The 20,992-nt window shown below is 33.0% G+C and overlaps 4 protein-coding genes across 6 annotated transcripts; all 4 read left to right on the forward strand.

Moving 5' to 3' along the window:
- Positions 1–17: 17 nt before the first annotated feature.
- Positions 18–4,076, forward strand: LOC103489108 (uncharacterized). 2 transcript variants are annotated; one of them, XM_008448117.3, is made up of 8 exons: positions 18–116; positions 210–307; positions 420–455; positions 587–724; positions 1,277–1,363; positions 2,195–2,242; positions 2,326–2,402; positions 3,513–4,076. In XM_008448117.3, the coding sequence occupies exons 2-8, from the start codon at positions 233–235 to the stop codon at positions 3,658–3,660; spliced, it is 609 nt and encodes a 202-aa protein (XP_008446339.2). In that variant the 5' UTR covers positions 18–116; positions 210–232; the 3' UTR covers positions 3,661–4,076. The 2 variants fall into 2 exon arrangements, with proteins under 2 accessions (XP_008446339.2, XP_050947108.1); XM_051091151.1 differs by lacking the exons at positions 18–116; positions 210–307 and having other exon boundaries at positions 415–493.
- Positions 4,077–12,854: 8,778 nt separating this feature from the next.
- Positions 12,855–14,443, forward strand: LOC103489107 (transcription factor TCP15). The gene has a single exon (XM_008448115.3). It carries the CDS (start codon positions 13,273–13,275, stop codon positions 14,359–14,361), a length of 1,089 nt encoding a protein of 362 aa, XP_008446337.2. The 5' UTR covers positions 12,855–13,272; the 3' UTR covers positions 14,362–14,443.
- Positions 14,444–15,656: 1,213 nt separating this feature from the next.
- LOC103489106 (HVA22-like protein c) lies at positions 15,657–17,745 on the forward strand. Of its 2 annotated transcripts, none has more exons than XM_008448114.3 (5): positions 15,657–16,070; positions 16,185–16,211; positions 16,362–16,484; positions 17,162–17,408; positions 17,500–17,745. In XM_008448114.3, the coding sequence occupies exons 1-5, from the start codon at positions 16,015–16,017 to the stop codon at positions 17,563–17,565; spliced, it is 519 nt and encodes a 172-aa protein (XP_008446336.2). In that variant the 5' UTR covers positions 15,657–16,014; the 3' UTR covers positions 17,566–17,745. The 2 variants fall into 2 exon arrangements, with proteins under 2 accessions (XP_008446336.2, XP_008446335.2); XM_008448113.3 differs by having other exon boundaries at positions 15,665–16,070; positions 17,497–17,745.
- Positions 17,746–18,563: 818 nt separating this feature from the next.
- On the forward strand, positions 18,564–20,641 carry LOC103489104 (40S ribosomal protein S9-2). Its single transcript, XM_008448112.3, has 3 exons — positions 18,564–18,735; positions 19,180–19,561; positions 20,140–20,641. Exons 1-3 carry the CDS (start codon positions 18,708–18,710, stop codon positions 20,321–20,323), a joined length of 594 nt encoding a protein of 197 aa, XP_008446334.1. The 5' UTR covers positions 18,564–18,707; the 3' UTR covers positions 20,324–20,641.
- Positions 20,642–20,992: the final 351 nt, after the last annotated feature.

A 20,992-nucleotide genomic window follows, 5' to 3' on the forward strand; every position in this document is an offset into this window, starting at 1 on the left:
AGCAAACGTGGCGGTATGCGTTGAATGGACGCACTTGCTGGGGTCTCCTATATAAACCGGCCGCGGCCTTCAGAAACTTCCACACCAACGGTGAAGTTTCGTACTTCGATACAAAGGTAAAATTAGTTATTCTTTTTGTAAACAAGAATATTTGTCTTCTCTTTGATTGTTTTCAAAACATTCTGCGTTATCATCTTCCAATGTTGTAGGAGACTTTTGGGTGTTGGTTAACATGTCGGCAGATTTCTCTACAGAGCGTCCTCTGTTCGGCGGCGCTATAGTTAGCACATTTCCTCTTAGATTCCAGGTTGTCTTCTTTAATTGTGATTCTGTCTCTTTCCCTTTTGTCGTATCACTTTTTATATCTTTATTTAATTCGTTAAATTTATATATTTAATTCGTGATTGTTGTAACTCCAGGATGTGAGCAACGTTCGACAAGTTCCTGATCATCAGGTTGGTAGGCATTTGATGCTTCTATGAAGATGGTTAAGGTTATTTTTTAGTTAAAGCTACTGAGTTTGGAAAGTTGCTAACGTTTTTTTTTTTCCCTCTTTTTTTTGAATATGTTTGTGGTGGATTTATAGGAAGTGTTTGTGGATCCATCTCGGGATGAAAGCTTGATCTTTGAGCTTCTAGATTTTAAGCATGATGTTGGTGACAATGGAAGTGCTGTTTGGTTCCTTCAAGACCTTGCCACTGAGCAGGATGCTGAGGGAAGCATGGTAAATCTTACTTTTACTTTATGATATACATTTTCTCCTCTTGCTTACTGCCTGCTCTCTCTGCTGTCAGTTTAACATCCAAGTATTAACTAGTAAGCAACAATTTGAGATGGGTTTGCTTGTTTTGGCCATTAAGTACTTAGTTAGAGAGTGTGTGTTGTTTTATGGGGAAGAAGTAATTATTTATCTAGTAATATCCGTTTCACTCATCACAAAGAAACTACCATCTTTCTTCTGTTATAGTCTTTGGAAATATGAGAAACAAGACCCTGTGTGTGGACTAATGCAGTTTTCTAAGTTTAATTTCAAGAGATTGATGTCACATTTTATGCAGTCAGATGTTATGGGCTAACTCAAAGCACATCCATGTTTTGTTAGCATTTTGCCTTCTGTTTCAATTAGTTTTTATCTATAAATAAATGTTCGCTTCATTGTTTCATCTTCTTTCAATCCGCACCATCATATTTTATAATGATACTCTGAACTTGAGCTCTTGATGTAATTTCGTGGAATCGTGTCGTTTGTTTTACTTATCATGCAATACTTCTTCAGGTGATTGAGCAATCTGGGGTGATCGAGGCACCTGGACTGTGTTATGGAAATATACCTACTGTAGCTACAACTGCCGTTGGCCAAATGGTATGTGCTGCTGCTGTGTGTGCTGGTGTATCAATCACATGGCTGGTTGGATATTTTATCTTCAAAACACATTCTTCTTTTCATCACTTTATTTATTAATTTTTTCGTTTCTCGTACCATTTTTTAGTATAATACTAAGTTTACTTCCTCTAGAAAATTTGCATGCTTGCTATTGTTTAACATAGCCTTCAACTCCAACCATTAGCAATCAAATTAGAGATGTCATGTTACTTTGAATTTGTTTTAATTTTAGAAATTTGGCCTTTTTGTATGTCTTGGGTTAGCTACTTCGGATTTAGTTTCTTATATGCATTGTGTGAATCACTATATTTAGAACTGTTCAGCTGATACGTATATCTCATGAACAAAATGAAAGACAGGTAGAGAGTCACATGCCTGATGCCTCTCTATTATAATTACAAAGTTAATAATAATAACAGCATACTAACAAAAGGATGACATTGAACGGTACTACTGTTTCATTTAACTGACACAAATCTCTATAGCAAATTCTTTATTAGTCATGCTCAAAGTGGTGCCAGCATTACTAACCAATTTTGTTGTTTCTACTTTTTGGTTATATCTGGCGTGGTTCTTTTGGTTTAAATTTGTTGGGTTGGATGCATCTGCTAAATGTACTAGGCCTGTCAGCACCTTGTTGTTATTTTATTCATGAGGATCATTGGATGTCAGTTGAACTTCGACTTTTCCATGAATTTCTTTCCAGTTTTCCTGCTCAATTGTTGGCAGTTGTTATGGTTGCTAACCTCCATGACTTTGTCACGCTCTTTCTTCCTTTTTTCTAAATGGGTCATCTTTCTGTCCGTTTAGGCAATTTCAAAGGGCCGGCAAGGAAGAGAAGCTCAAAATATTGTCAGGGTAACCTCTCTTATTTTCTTTACCCTAGTGCTTTGGTGGTTCCCAATGCTTTGTAGGATTAATCTGTTTATTACTTTATGCAGGTTTATTTGGCAAATCTACGTCTCAAGGGAGTTGGTACAGATGTGCTAATCTCTGCATATGAACCCATTGTCATAAAGTGAGTAATTACTCTCAAATGAAAGGAAACAATCTATTAGTAAAACCCAAGTGAAATAGTTAGTCTACTTGATGCACCACTCCGGCACGTGCTCCCTTGGCAAATTTATTTAAGGGGGCTCACATTCCCCTCACTACAAAGGATACCCTCCATGATACCACAAATTTGACCTGGTCCTCATGTTTTTTCGTTCTTGTGTATTGAAGCGTTTGGGAAACTAGACTTAATCCTATCACTACCCCTTGCCCACACTTTCACTTCAGCCAACCTCTACTGTGAAACATAAAATAGTAGTGTCAGGAACCTCCTGATAGGCAGGACCAACTCTTTTAAATATAGGATTTAGGACCATACTAATGTAAGATGTGTGTTTTTATTCCCCTTCTTGCCGCTGGCCTCTGTCTGTGAAATATGAACAAATATACAAGTTCATCGATCGTTTTAAATTGCTAGCTCTCTTCATACAGTCTACTTGAATAACTGAATGAGTAATTTATATTTCCACTGTCATCACTACAATATAGATCTACCAAGCGGTAACTAATTTGAAAGTTAACTAATTATTACCCTCTGTTTTCCTTCTTGTACATGAAGCATAGGGAAAATTTTACTTGTTCAATTTGAATTTTTTTTGCGTGTTCTTAATTTGAAATTTAGGATTAGTTACCATCTGTCATATGCCTATAATCTTTGCTCAAGTTGTTTTGCTTTACATCATAGAATAATGCATACAACGCTTTCTTCTTTACAATGTTAATGGGTTTCCTTTACACCAGGGTTAACAGCCAGATTGAACTGTTAAGGTCTAGTATAAGAAACATGATAATGAGAAACTCAAGAACGTAGAGATGCATCCCGAAAGGATGTTCGACTGTCACAATCATTTTGTAGGGTGATATGGGCCCAAACAGAACCATCATTTTAATTGGCCAACTTGGCTAAGTTACATTTTTATGTCTGGCCCAGTCTGAAGCAAAGCCCATTTTCTTACTTCATAAATTACAACCCAAATAGGATTCAAACGTGCAGCTAGCATAGCATATCTTTCTTATTGTACCTGTGACTTACAACACTAATACTTATAATTGTGCTACATTGCTGTGGTTGCAGTCCTTTGAGCGAAAGTGCTAGCTCTGTCGGCTCTGGTTTGGCCACTCCTGCCTCACACTCAGGTTACATTCCAATGCCTGAGGTATTCAAGCTTGCAGTCTCTAGCTTTAAAGTATGTGACTGGAGCCTTTTCGGTGCGCCTGCCTAACCTAGGAGATAGGATCAGCGTTTGTTCATTGTTATTTCATTAGTATGTTATGTTACATTGGCAATGTTCCCTGCTGCTCTCTTGAGTCGGAAATTGTTTGTAGAGGTTGTAGAGCTGTTCGTTGTTGTTGGGTCTTGATTTTCAATCTACGGAAAAGTTGAAGATATGAAGTAATAGCATATGTGAATGGTAGAAGTGCCCTTTAAGGTGGACAAAATAGAACAAGCATTAGCTGTTTGTAGTAGGACCCCATATTTTTGAATCAGTCAATCACGTGGCAAACAAAAGGTTTGAATATTAAACCGTGACTGACTGGCCATATTATGTAGTCTAGTTTGTGTTTTCACACATGCAATGGTGACCTTTTCTTGGGGGAAAAAAAAGAAAGAAATTATTGGTGGACGTTTTACATCAAATTATTGTCTAATCTTCTAATAATTGCGAAAGGCACAACTACTACCCTCTTTGAAATTTACCTTTTTTCTGATTTTCTTTTTCAAAGTTTTTTTAGATAAGAATCTTGACTTTTGATGACCAGTTTTATATAATTTAATTGATGTTTTATTTATATATCATCAATTGGAATACTTTTCTTAGAAATGGAATAAGCAAAGATTAGAATGAAAATGAAAGTTCAGAAAGGCATAATTGTTATGATTACAGCACTTATCAGCACCTTCATGGGAAGAGAGAAAGTGAGGTGGCAATGTAAGTTTTTGATAAAGTAACTTTGAGTTATGGATGAAAAAAAGGGAGAAGAAGAGTCCTGGTCCAGGACGACATTCCATTTAAAGCGGAAGATGGGAGATGGGGCCAATGCCAATTTGCCAATAGGGTTCGATTAGTCGAATTATAACTGTAGCCATGTGGGTTGCCCCTCCCTCACAACTCCGTTCATGGCTCCGTTCTCTCCAACTCCACTTTTTGAGCTCCCTTTCCTCGGACAGTTTTTGTAACTACCAATTCAGTTTGTTAAGTAAAAGAGTAGCACAGCGGAGATCTAATCAGCAGCAACCTTCGTATAGTATATTATGCGACATGGCCTGGTATTAATTAAATCGTGGAAGATAGAATTTCATGTGCTTCATTTTCTGATTTTGAGGTTTCTTTTGAGGCCAAAGTTAATAAAATAATTGAATTTAACCGTTTCTTTGATTAACCAAAGATTCATTTTATGGGAGAGATTAGTTCAAATGTGTGCAGGACAAGACTGATTAAGCACTGATGTAGTGTTTAACTATGCACTTTGACTCTCTAATTAGTTTTGGGTTTGTTAATAACTAGATAATAGAAAATAGTAGAATATTTATGTATACTTTTGATCAATGACTTCGGTTGCCTTTATTGAATAGTTTTGTATAACTATCGCCCAAACTCATAATTGTCTCTTCTTATCTTATGGAACCTTTGATTTAATTTGATGGATGGTCACACCATTATTACTGTGTGTGGACTCTAGTGCATCGTCTATCCAAATTCTCATCATCATGGTCAACATCAATTGCTTTGAGGTCGTCCATAGGTCATTTAAGCTTCTTTAGGTTCTCCCATTGGTCCTGTGAACTCTTCTAAACTCTACTCAGGTGTTCTCTATGCTCCTCTAAGCTTATCTTATGGGTCCTTTGAGCTCTCCTAGGCTTTTCATACTACGAGTTCACTCTGAGTATACAAAATTCTCTTCATGGATCCTTTGAGCTTACTCTGAGCTCCCATTAAGCTCTCTTTATGGGTCTTTTTGAGCTCATTCTTAGCTATCCATGAGTCTATTGAACTCTCACTAGACTTTCCTCATGAGTTCTCTGAGCTTATTCTACGCTTTAAATAGGTCAATTGAGCTTTTGCTCCCACTAGACCCTTCATGTCTAGGCTTCTCTGAGCTTAGGTCCTTTTAAGCTTGACTTCTCTAAGCTTAAGCCCTCATAGACCCCTTTAGGCTCAAGTCCTCCTAGGCTCTCCATGCATGGGATTCTCTAGCCTTAAGTCCTCGTAAACTTCTTATTCCCAAGACTCAAGCCTTCTTAGGCTCTTTATGGCCTCATACATAGACGTCCTGAGGCTCTTCTAGGCTTCTCTAGGCTCGTGATTTCTCGAGCTTTCTTTTAAGCTTACCTTTTAGCTCTCTTAAATTCACTCTAGCCTTCCCTTAGCTCTTTTAAGTTCCTTGAGCTCTCTTGAGCTTGTTTTTTTAAGCTCTCATTACTATTCTATGATTCTCTATCTACTGAAGTAATTAGAGAGATAAAGTTGAGAGGTATGTTTGAAGTGAAAGAAACGAAAATTCAAAAAAGCTAAAGATTTTGATCAACTAAACACTGAAGAAGTAAGACTTGGACTCTCCTTTAGCGAGGTTACATACTCTTTCATTTGGGGTGGTCAAATAAGGTTATTTATAGATCATTCCTCTAACAATCACTTCTAGTTACATTTAACATCACAATTCTAGTTCAACTTAGTTTCTTCCAAATTGGTATACATTCATCAGCTCAAGTGGTCAACTTAAATCATGAGGCATTGACATTTTCTTTCTAAGATATACGTGCTCCATTGGGCTTCCTCTCAATATCTTATGAGTTTGAGTCTATCCATAAACTTTAGACCTTGTCTTAGGCAACTCTCTAACTTTGTAGGTTGATTCGTACATTTCTAAGCTATTAAATTTTGGATATTATTTTGTAGAAAATATTAAATTTAAAACTTTGACCTAACATTCGTTTATCTAATCAAACATTAGAAATGTAAGTGAGAAACCGGTGCCTTTTGAGTTCAATTAATGAAAGGTCAATTTACTCACTCTTTTTCCTCGCCTCTACATTTTCTTAATCATCTTTCTTTCTTTCCACTCTTCTTTCAAAGTCGTCTTTGATTTTTCTTTTTCTTTTAAAGCAAGTCATATATCTAAATTTATCTTAAATAAGTTGATTAATACACTTCGATAATTTTATATATAATCAAATATATGGTCTCCTAAACCAAAATATAAACATAATTAAGTATATAAAATCCCAAATTCACAAAATTAATTGCACCTTGGTTTTAATTTCTTTTCTTTATAAAATTAATATTTCAACCGTCACTCCCAAGTGTTAAGAAAATATAATAGTAAATAATGAAATTATTTGAAGTTTGAAATAAATCCAGCCTATAAATAGTTGACAACAATTAATGAAATTTGTTAGATAGTGGAAAGTCAATTTCATAAACAACCATTGAATATATATATATATATATATATATATATATATATATGGGTTGCATGGTGCTGCTTCGAACACACCTTTACTACTAAAACGATTTTTCCTTCAACAATTTTCTTCGTTTGTTCCTTAGTCTATTTTTGCTTCTTCCCAAGTTGACATTAATTTTCATTCACACACATATTTTATATTCATTTCACCTTTTTAATTATTTCTTTTTATATATATCAAACGATAGTTTTTTCGAAAAATCTCAACTTAACTATTATGTAGAAACAATTAAAAAAACATATATCTTATTATAGCTTCATTTTTTTATAAATAAAGAAGAAAGCAAATCTCAAACCTCTCGTATAAAAGAAAAAATCAATCAAAAAATATTCAGTCTGCTAAAAGTTAAAGTCTTGGTGGAAAAACTATTAGGTTAAAGAGGAAATATAGTTGGATCAAACCCACTGGTCACTCGAGGTAGATTTAGATACATCGGAAGTTATTAGTTTTATTTGTAGAAAAAGGATATCTTGTTAATTAAGATTAGAATTCCTAATGATGTGTTGTATTTATATATATATATATATATATATATATATATATATATATATATATATATATTTTTTTTTTTTTTTTTTTTTCTTTTTGTCACACTCCTCCTCATGGTAAAACAAATTTACAACACATTTGGGATCCTTTCCAAGTTATTCTTTAATCTACAAGGATATATATTTTTTTTTTCTATAATATTCTCTCTTTAATTGCAATGAGAAGATTAAGGAGTAGTTGGTTGTGTGGTATTTATTGTTTAATTTGTTGTTTTTTTATTAAAATAACAAAAATGACAATAATAATATTTGACTATATATATATATATATATATATATATATATATATATAAACTAAGTATCTATTTTCACATTTGACTTATTATTTATGTAAATTAGAAACTAGAAAGAGAAAAGTATTTGAAATTTTTTTTTTTTTGAATTTTCCTCATCTACAAAAAGATACCATCACCGGCGAAGGTTCGTCGGCTGCAACCGGCGCCACAAATATTCACCATTTTCTTTATATTATTTTTATTTTAAAAAAAAAGCGAAATTAAACAATATAATTATATATATATATATATATATATAAATTATCTATTGAATTAAATTAATGAAACAATGATGTTGATATCCATAAAGAAAAAGAAAAAGAAAAAGAAAAAGAGAAAATAAAAATTTTAAAAAAAAACAAGGTGTGAATCTCTTTACGTTTGTGGCCCTTGTTAGGCTGCCAGGCTGTCATTCCAATTTCTCTCATAATAATATTATTAATATATATAAATCTAAAAGCAATAACAATCATATGCTAAATATTCTCCTAATCATAGTGACAAATTTCTAAACTGATACATAACTATCCTTCATTATTTAAATACTCCTACAAAACAAGAAATTAGAACACAAAGATTTTGGATTTTTGTTATATAAATAGAAAATTAAACAAATAAACAAATAAATAAAAAGGATTGGGAGGAGTTAATGGAATTGACTAAAAACAGTACGAAAAATGATATATTTATGGCCTGTTAACCACCAACATTCCCACACAAAATTTAAATTATAAATAAATAATAGAAAGAAATTAAGTTATTTTATTTTATTTATGGGGATGCTTTTGTATAATAATAATGCATATTGTAAGGTAAGCCATCGTGTTCAAGATATTTAGATTTGCAACATGGCACGTGATGTTCTTTGGAATTCAATTTTGATCTTATGAGTTCTAATCCACATATCAAACACTCTATTTGCCAACTCTCTCCATTTCCTCTCAACTTTACTATTACATTGTTGTTGTTGTTATTATTATTATTATTATTATTATGTATCTTTCCCATTTTACTATCGTATAGTTAAAAATAAGAAAGTGAACTTGTCGGGTATGAAATTTTATTAAGATTAAAATTGATGTATTTTAATAGTGGGATTCTACCAACTTCTTGGGTCAAACAAGGAGTGGAGTTCCCTAACTCTATATTTCTATACTTTGATTTCAAAACTCTATGAATCAAACACATTTTAAGTTTTTTTTCTTCTTATGATTAGTTCGTGGAAGTCAATCTATCCGTTTTTGAAATGGTATTTGATAATTTATTCACTTACATAAAGTAAGTTTTTCTTTTTTTCTTTTCCATAATTTTGAATTTCAATATGGCTTTGTTGTTTTATTTGTTACAATCTTGTAAGAGAGTGATTTAGACGTTGAGTTTGTTATTATATTTGTAATATTTGTTTGGCTACAAACAATTTTAGAATGAGTTTATAATAGTTTGTGTTCGAGGTGCAAAAGATTTTTGCATGAACAAAAAATAATAAATATTATGATAAAGAATATGTGAAAAAAAGGATCGGTCGGACGTAATAAGCATTCTATACAAATAACAAAGTGAAATAATAGTAATTGTATAGTTAGTGGTAAGTTATAATAGTTAAAAATACCAACTATTGTAATTAAACTCCAAAAATGAAATGAGGTCAACTCACTCGAAGTTGTGCCATAAATACCCTTAAATACCTGTTTTTTTTTTTTTTTGTTACGGAACGAGGAATGATAGTAGTTGCAAATTACATCTTTTTAAATGTAAAAATTGGACCCTCAAAATTATACAAATGTTAAAATTCAACTTTCAAACTCACAAATCGTAGAAAATTGCAACGATTGTATAAGTTTGAGAGTTTTGTATGTTGTTTAGATTCAATTTAATACTTATTTAAGTTTGATGGTTTAATTTGATAACATGTTAATCCTACTTACTTTAGTTTATTATTAAAAAAAACATCTCATTTGAAGATGTATTTGAAACTTAATACAGCATACTTTATGGGTAATTTTTTTCATTTGGCCTTTTTTTTTTCCCTAATTGTAACACTCTCGCAAAGTAAACTTTAGAATAGGGTATAATGAAAAAATTCAATGACTACCAAAATCATCGAACTTTCTCCCTAATATTTAAGAAAAGGTCGAGTAGATCATAAATCTTAATTAATTTTACAGATGTTATTAATCTCAATTGATTGAAATTTTTATACCACTAGAGAGAGAGACTATTCTTTATCTTTTACACCACACTACTATAATGTATCTCAATTCCTGAAATTGATATAAATAAAATTAAGAAGAAGAAGAAGAAAAACGAAATGATGTGTAGCAGAAGGGCAGCTTTTTGAAAAAAGGAAGGAAAAGAAAAAAAAAAAAGAAACGTCTTCTCAACCACGATTCTAAAAATAAATATATGAAAGAGGAGGTAGATGGTTATTTCAGAGACAACATGATTGTGATGAGTCCTTTTTAGGTTTGTATCCATAGCCAACGTGATTATGTCTTTGCCTATAGTGACAATGCATGAGACAAAGCCTTTTCCTATTACTCACCCCCTAATTAGTTATATATATACATACATGAATTTCAAATCTTTATAACCCTAAGTTTTTTGCATTTCTATCCACACACGTTAATTAATTATCAAAACAAAAATGAAACAAACCCTTTGCTTATCAACCTAATTTATGTGGGCTTATCAATTTGTACTTCCTTATATCTTGCTTAATAATGGTTCCTTTAATCTCTTATATATGATTAGTTTTGTGTAAACTTGACTCCAAAATTAATGATAAACCACTCATCATTGGGTTGGGGGGGGCATGATTAATTAATTGCTAGTTGTTGGAATGTTATATTACCAATGTCACTTCATCACCTATCTTTCTTTCTCTCTCGTTTAGCACTTTTATATGTGTCTCCTTTTTAACTTACATTTGAGAATATTAGGCACATGGGACTTTGCCTTCTCTATATGTTGGGAGTTGGATCGCATTTTGGGTCATTTCTAACACACATACAATGAGACTTTTTTTTTTTCTTTTTTTCCCTTTTAAACATCATTTTAAATTCATTGGAATCTTGGTTGTATACATTTTCTTGAGATTGGTTTTGGATCAAAAGCCATAATTAACATCAACCAAAGAACAAAAACGACAAAACTAAAATAAATAACACTTAAGATAATATGTTCCACCTTGGTCGATGTTGAAAGTTTAAACATCTATAAATATAACATGATAGTTCCATAAATAAAGAGTTTGTTTAGCGAGTACCATATCAATATGCAAATCTTTCTATTTTTTTTTGTAAATCACGCTCTTAACCAAATTACAAATTTATTATGGTTGTCACGTAAAGTAATGTCCTATTGAATCTTGGCTCGTATTTCAATGGATTCATATGTTATCAAATAATGCAAAGTAAAAAAGTTTTAATAATGTTTGTATAGTATTGGAAATACATATATAATGTCATGATCAGATCTAAGAGCAAAGATATAGTATTTGAATAAGTTTAAAAATAAAAAAGCTGAGGATGAAACAGAAGAAATTCAAAGGTATATATATACAGTGAGAAGTATTTGTTATGATTCCCACATATCCCCATATCCAAAGCTGCAAATAAAAAATGGCATACTAAAAATATGTGTTAGTGAGGAAAAAAAAAAAAAAAGAAAAAGAAAAGAGAAGAAGCGTTCTGCCCAAGAGAACTGTGCTGACTTTGGTATAATTTTCAAACTCAAAGATATGTTAATTAATCAAACATAAAAACTAAAAATATGCTCCTCTTCATTGAAAAGGTAAAGTAATAAAAACTTAACATTTTGCACGTAAAGCATTTAAGATATTTTTGAGGACCACATAATTAACAATAACTTCCTCACACAGTGCCTCGCTTGCAAAGACAAAGACTTCTTTTCTTTTCTTTTCTTTTCTTTTCTTTTCTTTTCTTTTTTTTTAATTATATAATTTAATGAAATATTTCTCAAACAAACAATAATGATTAAGGCTTCATTAATTTTGTCGAATGGATCAAAATAGGAATTAATTAATTGAAAATTATAAATAGTTATAATAAATAAATAAAAAGTACAGATAAAAAACAGTGGAGAGACTGGAAAAAACCCTTTGAATCACTGAAAAAGGAGAAGGCAAATTGGATGGTGGAGAGATGGCTGAGGGGAAAAAAAGGCCACTTTGGGGTATGGATTATTAAAAGTAAAAGAGAGAGAGAGCTATATAGGATTATCCTGTCCCATCCCCTTTTGATTCTACTGCATGCACTTTGTTTGATTCCCCTTACAATGTTACTGCCACTTGTTTAATCTATATCAAATATCAAAAAATATGTGTATATATATATTTATATATATACTCCTCTAAAAACTTTACATCAACTTAAAAAGCTTTTAGATTTAGTTGTCATTCATTCGTATTTCAATGATGTTCCATAGACTAATACAACCTAAAATTGAAAAATGAAAAGCAATGTCTCTCATTCAAAACTTTAATCATGAACTATATATATATATATATATATTTCTCTCTCGTTTCTTTAAAACAAATCACTTTAATTAAAAGTGATGTGTTTTTAACTTCACATCTAATTTGACAGAAGAGAATTAGGAGCCATAACTTTAATTAATTACTTCACATGTTAAAAACGAGTAGTAGTAAGTAAGTAAGCAAGCAAGTTGATGAGAGATTTAGATATTCATACTTGACGGTGGGAGTAAAAACAAAAGAGTTAAAAGAGAAGGGGAAAAGAAAGACTTTGAATTAGGGGGGGGGGGGGGGAGTGAGGGAGAGAGGGTTTTTGGGGATCAGGAAAAGGAAGGGGGAAGAGGGGGAATTTCGAGAAAGCTGAAGCCCTTGAGAGGCAAAGTGAAAAGGGAAAAAGGGTATAAAACGCAAATTTCATCAATGATGATAGGAATGATATGGGAGCCACATGCATCATGTTTTTATTTTATTTTATTTTATTTACATAATTCATGATCTTCCTTTTACTACTCAGTCCCTCTCTATTATTATTATTTTTTGACTTGGCTGTTTGGACCCACCCACCCCACTCTATATCTTTATGCCATCAAATTAACATCTAGCAATAAAAATAAAACTTCATATACCTAATCCCTCTAATCTCTTTTCCAATTACACAAACACTAGGGAAAAAAAAGAAAGTCCACATATATTCAGACAAAACCCTAATTTCAGACCCTTCCTTTTAAAAGAAAAAAGAAAAAAGAAAAATTCTTGTTTTGGGTTATTGAGAAAAATCCCACTCATTATTTTTGTTGCTTAAAGCTTGCCCACTTCTTCCTCTTATCTTGTGTGTGTGTGGATATGAAAAGGAGAAAAGTTTAGAGAGACAGAGAGGTAATGGCAACTCCCATCTGAAAGGAAATTCCATATATATGAGAGAGAGAAGAAAGAGACCCACTATGTGATACAATCCAAGGGTCAGCTACTACAGATTATGTACTACTACTAGCAAATCAAAAAAAAAAAAAAAAGGAAAAAAAAAAAGACAAAAGATTGTGTCTACACATATGATCATGGATGGTGAAAATGGGATCCGAAGACCTAATTTTCCATTACAATTGTTGGAGAAGAAAAAGGAAGAGGAAGAAGAACAACAACAACACCCATGTTCCTCCTCCGCAAACAACGGAGGAACAAAAACAACAACGACAATAACAACAACTCCAAATTCAAATCTTCAGTCTTCTTCTTCGCCTAAGAAGCCACCTCCCAAAAGGGCCACCACCAAAGACCGTCACACGAAAGTCGATGGCCGTGGTCGTCGGATTCGGATGCCTGCCCTTTGTGCTGCTAGGGTTTTTCAACTCACTCGAGAGCTCGGTCACAAGTCCGACGGTGAAACTATTGAGTGGCTTCTACAACAGGCTGAGCCTGCCGTTATCGCTGCGACTGGTACTGGTACTATTCCAGCTAATTTTACTTCACTTAATATCTCTCTTCGTAGCTCTGGCTCCACCATCTCCGCTCCTTCTCATCTTCGGACGAGTTATTTCAGTCCCACTCAATTCGCCGTTAGAACGAGATCGGATCTTTGGGATAGAACCAACAATCATAATCATAATCTTGTTGATGATTCGTCTACATTCTTGAATTTCAATTCTTCTAGTTACGTGAACGTGTTCAAGCAAGATCAAGGTGGGATTGATGTAGTAGAGACGGGGAAAAAACGGCGGTCGGAGCAATCGGAATCGTCGTCAGAGAATTATATGGTTCAAACGAGTACCGGTTCTATTCCGGCGAGTCAAAGCAGTCAATTGCCGGCGACATTTTGGATGGTGACGAATCCTACCAATCAAGGGAGTGATCAGATGTGGACATTTCCGTCGGTGGGAAACAGCAGTATGTTAAGAGGGACGGGTGGCGGTGGCGGCGGAGGGTTTCATTTCATGAATCTGCCACCACCAATGGCACTTTTGCCAAGTGGGCAACAGTTGGGGACAGGGATCGGAGGTGGTGGTGGTCCGGCGACGGACAGCCACTTGGGGATGTTGGCGGCTCTAAGTGCATATAGAACAACGATGCCGGGATTGTCAGTATCAGAATCTCCGACAAGAGGAGTCGGCGGCGTTACTTCTAATAATCCTGATCAATCATAGACCCAACGAAACACATCTCAACAATCTGTATGCTTTGCTGCTTTTCCAATCCTAATATTATACTTTCTTTTTTTTCTACTCATTCATTTTCTCACTAAATATACATATCATATTAAATTGAGTTATGCAATTTTACCACAATAGGATTTAGAGGTATGTATTGAGAAGAGAAGAAGAAAAAAAAAAGAGTGATTTTTTTTTTTTTTTTATTGCGGTTTGTGTATTGAGTTTCCATTTAAAACTGCAATTTTTTTTAATGTTATATAGTAGTAGCGATGGATTTGGTAAGTAATTAAAGCTTTTGAGAAGCAAAAAACATGAAGAAATGCTTGGGTTTGGCTTTGTATTTTCCCTCAAGTGAGTGAGCCAGCAGCGCAACTGGCCATGTTTTTCAACATTATATATAAATGAATGTCAATGAACTTGCATTGCTTTCAGTTTTTAAACTTTCTATATATACCTATACATAACTTGGATCACTAATATCAAAGTTAATATTTGAACTTTCAACTTCAAGATATAACATGTATACATTTGTATATCTTTTCTTTTTTCTTTTTCATAATTAGTCTTGTAAATGTAGAAATTGTGCTCACATCAACATATATCGTAACTTATTTAGATTCAAGTCGAGTCGGGTCGAGTCAATTGCTACATAATTGTAATTCTTTGACATCAAGGAAAGAGTGGATGGCGATCTATACGGGCATATAAAGTAAATAAATTGGTATTGGTTTTGAGATTATTTAAGCAACCTTAAAGCTGTAAAGTGGAGGGAGAGGGGGCTACTACAAATTATTGTACTTGATGCAAAAGAAATTGTAAGAAGTTGTTTTTCCTTCCCATAAACTCTTCCACCCTTCCTTTAGATGATTACCATTTTGGCTAAGACTTGCTCAAAAGCTTGAGTAAATCCGAGCTTAGTGGATAATATATCACAATTATCAAACAGTATAAAAGAAGTTCGAATATTTGACCAATTTTCAATTTTTTTTTTATTATTATCTTATTTTTTAATATTGTTGAATTGAATGATAATGGATGGTACTAAAATAGAATCTCCAAATAGTATTAACTAGAGGCAAATATAAGGTTTACGTTTTGCCAAACTTAGCCCATCATTAGTATTATGCCCTAATGCATTGAGTTGTCTCTAGATTATTCTGTAAATTAGAACATTTGGTTATGCATATTTGGATATCTTAGTCATAGTCACCGTCACCACAAAAATTTTCATCATTATATATCGTTGACCATTGACCATGTAAGATATTTAGCAAATTTGAAGATCTATTATAATATCAAAGATATATAGACCATATATTATTTCCATAGAGAATTTAATTAAACATTTATTCACCAACAAAACCATATGACCAATTTAATTTTTTTTAAAAAAAAGAAGAAAAGAAGAAAAAAAGAAAAAAGGTGTAGGGTATTGATTTATACATTACCGTAGGAGAATAGAACCCACTAAAAATCGGTGCCTCTTTTATCGTGTACCTTAATTCTCGGACAATTAGCCAATAGCCACTCCTCGTGGTTAAAAATTCCTTTTTGACAAACTTTGCTCTTCTCTTCTCTTCTCTTCTCTTCTCTTCTACCCCTCTTTCCTTTTTCTTACCACAAAGTATAGAATTTGAATTTCAAGTTATGGGTTCGGGGAATTTTCTTCAAGTCGTGGCTAATAACTTCGATGTTCTTGCTCTGTTTAGTATTATCATTTCTTTCATTTCGTTATGCTAATTTGATTTATGAAACACATTGCCTAATTGTGTGTCTTAAATTTTGATTTGATTTGATTTGATTGTTTTTGTTTGTAGGCCTGTGGTTTCTCTGGTGTATCCTCTGTAAGTGAGAAATAATATTAGTTTAGATTGTTGAATAAATTAATTAAAGAGTTATTGTTTATGAGTTTTAATTATTGTCACATTTATTTTATTTGGGGGTTTTTAATTTGATTTTTGTGTTTGAAAATGATGTATTATTATATCGTATAGTTACGCTTCCATCAAAGCTATAGAGACGAAGTCAATAGTGGACGACCAACAATGGCTTACTTACTGGGTTTTGTACTCTCTCATGACTCTTTTTGAGCTCACGTTTGCCAAAATACTTGAAGTGTAAGACATTTTCATCTTTCTCTATCTTCAACTATATGTAGATAAGGAGCATGATAGTATTGAAAAATCGAGTCGATCGACCAAATTGAATCAGTTGAAGATAGGAAAAGTCCTGGTTGTTGTTGGTTAACATTTTAAAAAGTTTTAAAAATTTAAATTGACCTAAATCGAACATCCTATCTGTTTTTATTTTATCAAATCTAAGCTACATTTTGAATTCTAGAGTTGTTTTAGTCTAGTCTAGGTAGTTAATTAGCTAATTTTTCAGAACATCGAAATTAAAACAAATTTTAAAAGCTACTTTTCTCTATTGTTTTCAAAATAAAATGCTCTTAGAATATAGACAATATTAAATTATTCGTTTTATAAATTTAATATTGTAAACCAAAATATATAAACTATTAGATAAAATGGTTGTTTATAAACTTGGTTAAAAGAAAAGAAAGAATTAGTAAACAAACCTAATTTTTAGCTAAGCAGTATACTTAAACCATGCATTTTGGTTTTAGAATTATGATATCATGTCTTATATAATTAAATTTACAAAAATTCATTAGCTTAATCTTTCCAATATCATGACTTGTTTTAAAATGTGTAGACAAGATGTAACTTTGTCGACAAGTTTTGTTACATTTGATGTTTAAGCAAATATATATATATATATATATATTTTGCAGGGTTGCGATTTGGCCATATGTGAAACTAATAATAATGAGTTGGTTAGTTCTACCACATTTCAATGGGGCATCACATGTTTACAAAAACTTCATTAGGCCACATTATATGAACCCTCAAACCTCTACACTATGGTACATTCCTCGTAAGACCAAACATATTTTCAGTACCCAAGATGATGTTTTAACAGCTGCTGAGAAGTACATGGAAGAGCATGGGACTGAAGCTTTCGAAAGGCTTATGTATAAGGTTTGTCTTCTGAATTAAATGAATACTTTAATGATATATTTATATAGTCCATATGATCCTGATATAATTTCTTGTTTGTGAACTTTAGCAGGCTGAAAGAGAGAGATCGAGAAGGAACAACAATTACATGATTTTCGATGATGATTATGCGTATTGAAATCTCGAATCTATATATATAATTTATTACCTAAATAATTGCGTATAATCTTGATTTAGTGTATTAAGTGAGTCCATTCAACGAGGCGTATGTTAAAGTTTAGTCACTTTTTTGTATGGAAATATGTACTTTAACTAATATTGTTTATGCATAAGATTGGAAGGATTCGTGTTAGCTTAATTTTATGATGTGTGATTTCAATTTCTCAACCACCCATTATTATATTAGAAAAAAACTCACAAAGATGAAGATAAATTAAGAGTTTATATTTGAAGTTTGAAATAAGCTAAAAATAATATTTGTTTTCTTTCAAAGTCTTCACTGAAAACGATTGTTGGACTAAAGGTTCAAAGCATTACAAATAATCAAAATCAGAGGTGAAAATGGATTCAATTTTGAGCCCAACAAAAAAAAAATTATTATCGAGCAAATTTCCAATAAAAAGGACGAAATTTGTCTTCTAATAAACAAACCATAAAAAAAATGTACGAATTTTTATCCTCCCAAGTTCTAGAAAAGACATGTGATAGCCAAATTTAAGGATTAACGTAATGACTAATCCAATGAGCTAACTCAATCGACACGATTAAAATGCAATTATTCGTTTACCATATATAAGGGTTTTCTTTATAAGAGATGTTAAGTCAAATACTTCGTAAAAGATCTTATACAGAGTGTTTCAAACAATTATATTATATAATTAACTATAGTATTATTAATTAAAATCACTATTTGTCATAGCATTTTTTTTTAATTGTAACATGGTTCACTATTTTCTACTAAACCTCCCTTTCCATTTCATATTACAACGTCACAAAATTGTATTTTCCTTGAGAAGAAAAGAGAAAATACAAATGAGTGAGCAGCGCACGTGATTGCGGTGTCAAAAGGGCCGAAACGGACCAATATGGGTCTGCAAAGCCCATTATGTTAATTGGGCCGTCATTCTCTCCATCCAGAAGTGGGCCTAGGGTTCAGCCTCACCAGTCACCACAATCTTCAGGCAAGTGTCTTTAAGAACCCATATAAAAGCACCACAAACCCTCCCTCCACTTCGGCGCTTCTTTGTTTTCGTGTTTAGGGCTTCCGATCGAGAGCGCGGCGGGCAGGGCAGGGAGTGAAGCCGTACCTGACAACAAAACATGGTGCACGTCTCCTTCTATCGTAATTGTGAGTATACTCAACTCAGCTACTTTCTGAAGCTGCATATCCCTTGTTTTCTACATCGGCAACCACAAGATCTGCTTTGCATTTACATTAGTTTCCTATTAATGCTTTCAGTTTTTTAATTCACTATTTATCCTTTGATTTTTTTTTTCCGTTTGTGTTGTTTCGATACAATAGGCTATTTGGTTACTACTAGGTTAGATGGATCCAAGGGGGATCATCTGTTTATGTTTACATGGTGGTTGTATTAAAAATTATAGAGCCTCGGGTTCATAGGATTAATTGTATAATGCTGGAGAATCTCCCTTGTTTTTATTTCCTTTCTTTTGATCGTTTGTTCAGTTCATTTTGTGGAGTTTAATATGTGACATAGTAGCTTTTACAAGTTACAACAGTATGTTCTCTTAGAACTTTGATTATTGAATAGTGGGTTCTGTCATTTTATAGATGGAAAGACTTTTAAGAAGCCTCGACGTCCTTATGAGAAGGAGCGTTTGGATGCGGAACTTAAGCTTGTAGGTGAGTATGGGCTTCGTTGTAAAAGAGAGCTGTGGAGGGTTCAATATGCATTGAGCCGAATCCGTAATAATGCAAGGATGCTTTTAACCCTTGATGAAAAGAATCCCCGTAGGATTTTTGAGGGTGAGGCCCTTCTTAGGAGGATGAATAGGTATGGTCTTTTGGATGAGAGTCAAAACAAGCTCGATTATGTCTTGGCTCTTACTGTTGAGAATTTCCTTGAGCGTCGTCTCCAAACTCTTGTGTTCAAGTCTGGAATGGCTAAATCTATTCACCATGCTAGAGTGCTCATCAGACAAAAGCATATAAGGTATGGTAGCTTAATTATCTTATTCTCAGAAGAATTATACTTCATTGTTTCAACGTGATCACTTTATATATACAACATTCTTTTGTAGATATATTATATAACATACGCATAAAGAGCTTAGCTGGTTTCAACTGTGCTTTTACAGTTTCAAGAGTTCAACTTTAACCATTATGCTTGTAGTTTGTGAAATTTCTGTCATTTCTCTTTCTTGTGATTTATGACCAAAATATTTGGAATTTTCCAAAAATCAATGCTGGAAATTCAAGGTTGGGCTTGGAAATGATGGATGGCCAGAAGTTTACACTAAATGAGCTACTATGCACGTTAATGTATTCAAACATATGATGCAGGGCACAATTGAGACCAGCCCTAGTGTTTAAGTTGTACTTTAGATAACATAGCATTGACTTTCTTTCTTTTCCCAATAGCTGTGCATTTGCACCATATTGAGATTCTTTATGGTTGATAGGCAACTGCTGAGAGATGATTGCAGTCTCTACTAAATGACTTTATGCTCTTAAAACATTTATTGTCAATGTTTTCATCTGTGTTAACACTTTGAGTCCTGTGAATTTTAGGGTTGGGAGGCAAGTGGTTAACATCCCTTCTTTCATGGTGAGAGTTGATTCACAAAAGCACATAGACTTCTCTCTTACCAGTCCATTCGGAGGTGGACGCCCCGGAAGGGTGAAGAGAAAGAACCAGAAGGCAGCTGCCAAGAAGGCTGCTGGTGGAGATGGAGATGAAGAAGACGAGGATTGAGTTACTGACACTAGAAACTCATCATTTGAGATGGTAAAGATTAGCCAAGGGTCTCAGGTAACTGAGATTAACCTCAAGAACCTATTTCCTGCGGCTAGACCTTTTCTTCTATTGCATTGATGAGAATGTTACATCTCTTAGAAGTTTTGCGTTAATTTCTCTTTTTCCATTTAGAGCTGTTTTTTCCGGTGGTGGAACTAGCTTTCATTTTTGGACAAGCGTCTGTTTGAACTTAGTTTCCATAGTTTTGTTGCCATGATTGGACTTCGTTACTCAAAACTCCTCCCTATCTTGAATCTATTGGGTTGATTTGATCTATTCCTTTTGCTATTCGGCTTTCAAGGATTTAGATAATTTTAATTCCTAGACACATTAGGTTTTTGAAATTAAGATTTATTGTTTGAGAGATAATATCATTTAAACATTCATGTTAATCTGTCTTTCATAGGTTTAAGTTATGTAAAGATTGAGGGATCTGTGATGCCTTGTCTAGCCACCAAAGTTTATTTCTCATTTTATAAACATTAGAGCCAAGCAAAGTTTATGGAGGTTTTGCACTTACTTTTACTTTGGTGTTATCTGGAAAAAGATGGTAAAGACGGTAACTTAATTTTAATTAGGTTACAAATCCATTGAAATAATAGGCAAAAATGATGTGTTGTTTGTAAT

Source organism: Cucumis melo, chromosome 10, assembly GCF_025177605.1.
Source record: "Cucumis melo cultivar AY chromosome 10, USDA_Cmelo_AY_1.0, whole genome shotgun sequence".
Taxonomy (NCBI): domain Eukaryota; kingdom Viridiplantae; phylum Streptophyta; class Magnoliopsida; order Cucurbitales; family Cucurbitaceae; genus Cucumis; species Cucumis melo.